This window comes from Chinchilla lanigera, unplaced genomic scaffold, assembly GCF_000276665.1.
Source record: "Chinchilla lanigera isolate Chin_1 unplaced genomic scaffold, ChiLan1.0 scaffold00177, whole genome shotgun sequence".
Taxonomy (NCBI): domain Eukaryota; kingdom Metazoa; phylum Chordata; class Mammalia; order Rodentia; family Chinchillidae; genus Chinchilla; species Chinchilla lanigera.
In genome coordinates this window covers 835718-843970 of record NW_004955578.1, presented here as the reverse complement: position 1 = coordinate 843970, position 8253 = coordinate 835718, and the positions used below count along the sequence as shown (strand labels likewise).

General features: G+C 52.5%; 1 protein-coding gene across 1 annotated transcript; it reads right to left on the bottom strand.

Moving 5' to 3' along the window:
- Nucleotides 1-2409: 2409 nt before the first annotated feature.
- On the bottom strand, nucleotides 2410-6285 carry Sertad3 (SERTA domain containing 3). The gene is made up of 2 exons (XM_005414045.2): nucleotides 5820-6285; nucleotides 2410-3652 (listed from the first exon to the last, which is right to left on the bottom strand). Exon 2 carries the CDS (start codon nucleotides 3644-3646, stop codon nucleotides 3044-3046), a length of 603 nt encoding a protein of 200 aa, XP_005414102.1. The 5' UTR covers nucleotides 3647-3652; nucleotides 5820-6285; the 3' UTR covers nucleotides 2410-3043.
- Nucleotides 6286-8253: the final 1968 nt, after the last annotated feature.

Below are 8253 nucleotides of genomic sequence, written 5' to 3'. Positions count from 1 at the left end.
GGCAGGTGGGCAGTGGGCGGGGCCGGCCTCCGCCGCGCCCGGGAGCCGGGCCCATCCCCCAGGACGGCCGGGCGGGGGACGTTTGGACTCTGCCCCGAGGGCCTGGGTTGCCGCTGCAGGGCCAGGCTTGCTGCGTCTTTAGCAGGTGCGACCTTAGGGAAGGAGCTAGAAAGTGGGGGTACGCCTCTTACAACTGGCCTCGCGGGGGGTACTGACAAGCGCCCCGACTCCACTTCTCTTGCTTATTTTAGGGAAGTCAGAGAGTTCTGAGAACTGTGAGTGAGGTCACATCCCTCCTCTGCAGAGCACCCTCCCTCCCCCGGGGTGGCTTCCGGCTCACTCAGGGCAAAGCTAAAGTTGTCCGGCGGGACCTCCCTAGACCCTGCAGGATGCGCCCCTCATCTTTCTGGCCTCAGCTCCTGGGTATCCTCCCCCAAACTTGCTTTCTGTACCGGCCACTGGGCTCCTCAGGGCCTTTGCACTGGCTCTTTGCTCTGCCAGGGTTGTTCCCGAGACCCACAGGACTCCGCCCTCACCACCTGCTCCTGTCTCCCAAATGTCACGTTCCCTGTGAGGCCTTCTCTAGTCATCCCTTTTGAATAGCAAAGCTCACCCTCATCAGTTCCCTGATTTTCTCCAAGTGTTTATCACCACCTGGCATACTGTACCTTTCCATATTTTTGTGTGTCAGTTTTCCCTCATAATTATACTTCAAGAGAACACGACTTGTTGCTTTTTGTTTTGTTTTTTGGGGGACAAGATCTCACTATGTAGTTCAGGCTGGCCTTGAACTCATCATGGGGATCCTGCAGCCTCAGCCTCCCAAGTGCTGGGATAACAGGCGTGCATTACCACACTTGGCTATAGCAAGTACTTTTTTGGTTTTTTGTTTGGTACCTGGAATCGAACTCATGACCTCGCACTTGCTAGGCAGGTGCTGTGCCGCTGAGCTATATCCCTGGGCCAGCAAATAGTTTTTGAGCACCTACCTGTGCCCAGGACCTTTCTAGGCACTAGGTGGGTGGGCAGCTGGGCAAAGCACATCATCACCCCTCCTCTCCATGAAAGGGTAAGAAATAATTCGGGACTGCAAGGGCACTGCTAAGAAAATCAAACAGGATGTGATGGAGTTTTGGAGCCTCTGGGCATGTTGGGCTAGGAAAGGCAAGGGACACTGGGATTGAAACTAGCAGGGAAATGGCCTCCGGGAAGACTTCGCAGCAAAGGCAAAGGACCCAGAGTGGAAATGTGTTGATTCCTAGGAGCCCAGCATGGCTAGAGTTGCTTGGGGAGAAGAGCAGGATCTCCAGCTAGGGAAGTTGTCAGGACCATGAGTAAATCAGACTTTGGTGCAGTTGGGATTTTTTGTTTAGCTTAGTTTTGGTTTTTTCTTTTTTTTTTTTTTTTACCTTTTTGAGACAGGGTCTCGCTATGCAGTGCAGGCTGGCCTTGAGCTCACTTTGTAGCTAGGCTGATCTCGAACTTGCAGCGATCCTTCTGCCTCAGCCTCCTGAGTGCTGGGATTACACGTGTGCGCCACCATGCCCGGCTGTTTTTTGAGTCAGTTGTATAGTTCAGGCTGCCCCTGAACTAACTATATAGCCCAGGCTGGCCTCAAACTCATGATCCTTCTGCCTCAGCCTCCCCCAATGCTGGGATTACAGGAACGCACCACCACACCTGGCTTGCAGTTGGAGGTTTATGGAGGGGCAAGAATTTGCTGGAGGGGCCAGTGTTCGCTCTCTCATGTGGTCCACTCTCACGCTGTAGGAGGTACTTCTTTTCCTACTTTTACTTGGCCCAAACTCGCTCTGCAGAGCCTGTTTTTTTTTCCTACCGCTACTAAAATTCTGCTGTTAAAAAAAAAAAAAGAAAAAAAAAGTGATTCAAATGGCATCCATCTTGGAATGCAAGCCTTACTGTGCTTTTTTCCCAGTACTGGGGATTGAACTCAGGGACTTTGTACAGAGCTATATCCTCACCTCCAGCCCCTTTTTCTTTTGAGATAGGGGCTCACTGGGCTTGAATTTGTAATCTTCCTGCTTCAGCATCTCAGAGTGCTGAGATTACAGGTCTGTCCCACCATACTGGGGTTCCAACAAGACTCTTCTTTTTCTGGTGTTTTTGAGACTGTGTCTTCCATCTGGTTCAGGCTGGCCTTAAACTCACTGTGTAGCTTAGGCTGGCCTCAAACTCAAGGCAGTCCTCCTGTCTCAGCCATCCAAGTGCTGGGATTACAGGCGTGTGCCACCATAGCTAGTAGGTGGGACTCTTAATGAGGGCTCAGTACTGTCATGTCAAGCGTTTATACCTGTCCCACCTTCGGCAGGGAGAAGGTGCAGGTATCTAGGCAACTTACCAGGTCCCTCCCATCACCCTAGTGAACATTAGCAACTTAATGCAACATCATTCCTTCCAAAATACTTTTATTTAAAAAAACTTATAAACAAACAAACACACAAAGCCACCACAAACCCTGCCTTTATTTAAATAATGCGGCATGGAGCAGTTTGGTTTCCACTCTATTGCACGTGGTCCGGCCTGGTAATGAATCAGGAGGATGCTGGGACTGGGGTCCTGCCAAGGAACTGGGGTGTGGAGGAGACCGGCCCCTCCCTTTCCCTCAAGAGACAAGAGCCTGGGTTTCCAGAGCAACCTGGCAGCACACCCTTGTCAACCTCTTAACAGGCCCAGCTCCATCTTCCCTGAGGCCCCAGTGGTCAAAAGGGTAGTGGGAACTGGAGGGAGAAGGCGGAAGAAATGTGTGAGAACTCAGACTCCCAGAAACGGAGCCCCTTTAAGGCATTTGGAACAGATAAATTAAATCAGGAAGATCCACCTTCACAGAAGGCTGGGGTAACCAGACACACACATGCAAGACAGTTTGTGGAACCCTGAAATGGGAGGAAAGGAGGCCAGTCACTATTCAGAGCCCCCACCAACACACACACACACACACACACACACACACACACACTCAAGAGCTGCATCCATGGATCTAGTCCATCATGGCTGATATGAGGAAGGACCTCCTCCATCACGTTTAGGACCCCAGAATGATTTCCATGATGTGATCGAGTTCATTCCACTCCCAGGATCCTGGGGCACAGAAGAGGCTGTGTGGAGGCTCCAGAGGGGCCAGTGCAGGCTCCTTTTCTACTGCAGAGGTGTCAATGTCCAGAAAGAAGTCATCCAGGCCAGAGTCCCCCAAGTACCGGGAGCTCAGGGTTTCTAAGAAGACTGGATCAGGCTGGGGCAGCACTTCGTTTTGGAGGCCTGGGGAAGCCACTGGATTCTGCGGTGCTTCTGTCTCATCCATGGAGGTCTCCAGCTCCCTGAGGATGGAGCCAATGGTGGCAGACAGGGAAAAATCCTCCTCACCCAAGAAGAGGGGCTCAGGGGGCAGGGCAGGTGCTGGAGCCATGCGTATGGAGGCCTGGAGCTGCTGCAGGGTGTTGTGGATGAGGACATGCCTGAGGAGGCTGGGTGCTCGGGGACCCAGGCTGCGCTGCTGGACTTTGTCCAGGGAGATGCGCAGCAGGGCTTGCTGGTAGTTCCGAAGACCTGCTGGGCTCCAGTCCCACTTCCCATCTTCCTCCTCCTCCTCTTCCAAATCAGAGTGTTTCCTCTTCAAGCCTCCCACCATGATGCCCTAGGAAGAGAAGAGGGGGAAGTGGGATACAGGGCCATTCACATCCCATTTTCTTAGGCAAGACTATATAGCTGTAGGTGATTTTTTAACTACGAGAACTTCTGTTTATTCATCTATAGAAAATGCAGATAGTCTGAACCTTACAGTCTGGAGAGGTGAGTAAATACATGTGATCAAGAAAACAAGACGTAGCCGGGGGTGGTGGTGCACACCTGTAATCTCAGTACTTTGGGAGGCTGAGGTAGGAAGATCACAAGTTCAAACCCAGCCGGGACAACTCAGTAAGTTATCAGGAGCTTGTCTCAGAATAAAAATAGGAGGGCAGGGGTTGTAGGTCAGGACCAAGGCCCTGGGTTCGATCCCCAGTAGCAAAAAAAGTAACAAAAGAAAAGAAAAAAAGTAAAGTGTGAAGCTCTGAGTTTGATCCTCAGTACTAAAGAAAAACAAAACAAAGAGCAAGATGTGGAGTACACAGCTGGGCTTTTAAAGCCCTCTCTTTTGCCTTTTGTGGTCTTAAATAGTGAACTGACATCCATGAGACTCAATCTCATTTGCAAAGTAAGGATCCTAACTCAAGTCCCTGAGTCTTAAAACTGTTCCTCCACAATACTCATTTCTTCAAACACATCACCCAAGAGACAGGTGTAGAGTAGAGACCTGGGCCAGAAGAAGGGAATCATTGGTTTAAATTCTGTCTTGGACACTGCTCAGCTGTGTGATCTTGGCCAGTGACATGACATCACCTATCTGGGCCTGTTTCTCTCATCTGTAAAATGGAGATTGTAAAAATTACTTCGCACAGCATCCTAAGAAGCCACGTTTAACATCCACAGGGCACAGCACACAGCAAGTGCTTAATGAACACACGTTAATCGTCTTTTATTCATTCAGTAGCTTTATTTATTGAGTGTCTTAATATATTCGTGCCACCTGGCGCCCTCTTAAGAGCACCTATTCATCGAGGCGTCGAGGCACTTCTTTATAGGGAAGACTTTTCTTTTACTGAGAAGATATTTCTGTCCCTGCTCTCTTCCTTAACCGAGTGCGAGAGCTCCCAAGAGCAGGGAAGGGGCCTTCCTCATTCCTTCCATCCAATCCTTCAGCTTCCCCCAAAGAGCGCCCCATAAAAAACTTGCTAGAACGCAACAAACGCCAAGCCCCGCCCCTTCCAACCATTCGTTACAATTCCTCTGGCCCCGCCCTTCCCTGGGTTCTCCATTCACCATCAGGAAAGCCCCAATGTGGCCCTAGGGCTTCTGGGAAGTGTGGACCTATAGCGGCAAAATACACACACCTAAGTGGAGCAGGCACTACAATCCCCAGAGGGCTCCACTAGCTACCGGCGAGGATCTCCCCGCCCTCCCTTCGGGCATGCGCACAGGGGCCCCGGCTGGTGGGGGCAGGGAACCCGGACGTCCAGCTGCCGGGCGCCCGCAGAGCCCCGCCTTCTGTCGCCTCCCCGGCCGCGGATCTGAGCTCCACACCCGGAGCACCCCTCCCCCACCCGACTCCAGCCCTAAATCTGCTTTCTTTTCCCTAGGACCCCAGAAAATCTGAGATTCTTCCCCAAACTTCCCTCGGGTCCACAGAGCTAAGCCCTAACACCTCGTTCTAACCCGACAAATGTTCCCCCATCCTCCCCGATGGGGAGACAGTACTGGTATCTCTAATAAGGACCCCCCCCCCATACCCACTAACTCCTATTTTCTATTTCCAAACGCTTCTGGACTTCACTTCTAAACTCTCGTCTGGCTCCAAAGCCCGAATCCTGAACTTTCCCCGGCACCCTCTCTCTGTCGCGGCATCTCGGAGTCAAAGATTCCTGACTCTGGTTCTCTTGGTTTCTCCAAATGTTCGGGACCCACAACACTATGAACCCCCAAATTGTTTTAACCATCAGATTCCCTGCCCCAAAAGTTCCTTCCCCCGCTTCTTTCGCTTCTTCAAACAGCCCGTGTCTCCGCTTCAAGCTCCTTCCACCGGATCGTCCTGCCTCTTCTCCCGCACAGGACCTCGGACTCTGCCTCGGCCCCGACTCCAAACCATCCACCCTCACCCTTCATCTGCGCCCTCCACTCCCTCCCAGACTCCGCCTCCGCCAATCTCGGGGCGCGCCTCCACCGCTCCCCCACCCAAGGTTAATCCCCAGACAGGTGGCCACTCCTACCTCAGCGGCCAGGTTCGCAGCGACCACCTCCCGGAACGCCTGCAGCGTCGCGACCCACCAGGGCTGGGTAAGAGCCTCGCTCGCTTCCCCCGGGCCTCTCAGTCTGGCCTCTGGCCACCTAGCTCCGCCCCGGAGCCGAGCCGCGGATCGCGATTGGCTGGAGTCTTGCCCGCGGCGGAGCGCCTATTGGCTGGGCGGAGCTACGGCTGGACGCCAGGCGCCCGCGACTCGCCCTCTTCTCCCTGCGCCCGGGACCATTTAAAGGTTTGCGACGCGTCGGGGCCCGCGTTACGTCTCCAGGGTGGAGAGTGGCGGGCAGTCAGAGCCTCTTCCTTCGACTCAGCTACAGACCTTGCTCGGACTTCGTCAGGACTGCTTTCTGCGTCCCCTTTACACCAGTATTGGACCACGTCGCGAACCAAGACCAGCTGCCTTGGCCCTCCTCCCCCAGACCGCTCCCCGGGTGGGCGGGGCTGAGCCACTAGCGTTCTGAGAGGGTGACGCAGCTAAAGGCTAGCCAATTGCTTGGCGCGGCCTGTGTTGCCTGGGAGACCGCAGCCCAGTCCCTTGCTCCCCACCCCCGCGCTAGAAGGCGCGGCCCCTTGTTAATCCTAAAGGCTTGCACACAGGGCTTGCGGGTGACCCTTCTTCGGTCCCCCGACATCCCATCCTGCCACTCTTAGGGAGGATGGCCTTTGTTCAGACTCTTTACGTTTGCCACAAACCCCTTCGCTATCTGGCCCGTCTCATTTCTCCTTGCTTTCTAATGGGCATTAAGTTTTTCTAAATTTTTTCTTTTTGAAAGACAGGGTGTCGGTCGGGCTTGGTGGCGCACACCTGTAACCCCAGCACTCGGGGGGCTGAAGCAGGAGGATCGTTGCGAGTTCGAGACCAGTCTGCGCTACAAAGTGAGTCTAAGGCCAGCGTGAACTGCATATCGAGACCGCATCTCAAAAAAGGCAAAATAAATAAATAAATAAAGACAAGGTGTCTGTGTAGTTCAGGCTGGTCTTTAACTCCCAATCGAGCTTAAGCTGGCCTCGAACTCGCAACGATCCTCCTGCCTCAGCCTTCTAACCGCTGGGATTTAGAGCCGAGTGCCACCGCTTCTGGCTATGGTAGAGCATTCTGGAAAAACTGAAAATATAAAGCTGGGTGTGGTGGCACACACCTGTAATCCCCACACTCAGGAGGGTGAGGCAGGAGGATCCCGGAGAGTTTGAGGCCAGTCTGAACTACAAAGAGAGAATGTCTTTAAAAAAATAAAAACGAGGGGCTGGGGATTTAGCTCAGCGGCACAGCGCCTGCCTGGCAAGTGCAAGGTTGTGTTGAGTTCAATTCCTGGTACCGGAAGAAAAACAACAACAACAAAAAAAACCAAAAATAAATAAATAAATAAATTAAAAAAAAAAAAAAAAAAAAAAACCTCTGCAAAACCTCCACACACACATCCCCCTCCAGAACACCAAGATTTTTTCTTCGGTGCCTTATCCTCAGCCCCTAAAATAAGGCCAAGCAAGCACTCAGAACTGAGAATGAACTGCCTCTGGGTCTTAAACTTGTTTTCTCATCCTAAAAATGTCCCTTCCATTCCTAGGTTGCCCTGTGTGGGACTCTATCTCCAAGGCGTTCCTTCTCCCGGAAACCCTTCCTGGGTTAGGACCCATTCTGGGCTTCTGTTGCCTGTGGGGCCTAAGGCAGTCACTATCTGGACTTTGGATCCCCTGAGGACAGGCTGTCTCAGTCCCCTGTTGCTTGTTCTCGGAGCACCTAGCACAGGGCTGGACACAGAGCAAGTGCTCAGTGAAAATTAGTTAAATGCTCAATGTGGCAGACAAATTGAGAGGGCCAAGATTTTTTTTTTTGTCTTTTTGAGACAGGGTCTCAATATGCAGCTCAGGCTGGCCTTGAGCTCACTTTGTAGCCCAGGCTGGTCTCGGACTCGCTTTGATCCTCCTACCTCAGCCTCCCAAGTGCTGGGATTACAGGCGTGCCACCACGCCCTGCTAAGAGGGCCAAGATTAAACACTGGTGTCCTAGGAGTCCACCCCAGCAGTGCCCAGCCTCAGCCCCTAACAAGTGTTCCCTAAGGGGAGAGAGAGGTGGTGGCTTCTCCATCTACACCTGGAAAGAGGAAGTTCCTGTTTTTGTTTTTTTGTAGTGCTAGGATGGTACCAGGGGCCTTGAACTTGCTAGGCAAGTAAGTGCTGTACCGCTGAGTTACACCCCAGCCAAGGAGGGAGGAGGCTTCCGGAAGGTTCACTCGGGACTTCTGGGCTGCTTCTGTCCCCCTGTGCTCCCCAAGGCCCCCACCTTGGTCTGGCTCTCCCAGCTTCCACTCTTGTCTCCCTCTGATGCCCCTTTACCCAATAGTCAAGGGGAGCTTTTTATGTATGTATGTATTTATTTATTTATTGTCTTTTTTTTTTTTTTT

Coding starts and splice junctions, on each gene's coding strand:
- Sertad3 (XM_005414045.2), bottom strand. CDS start 3,646: ATGGTGGGAGGCTTGAAGAGGAAACACTCTGATTTGGAAGAGGAGGAG.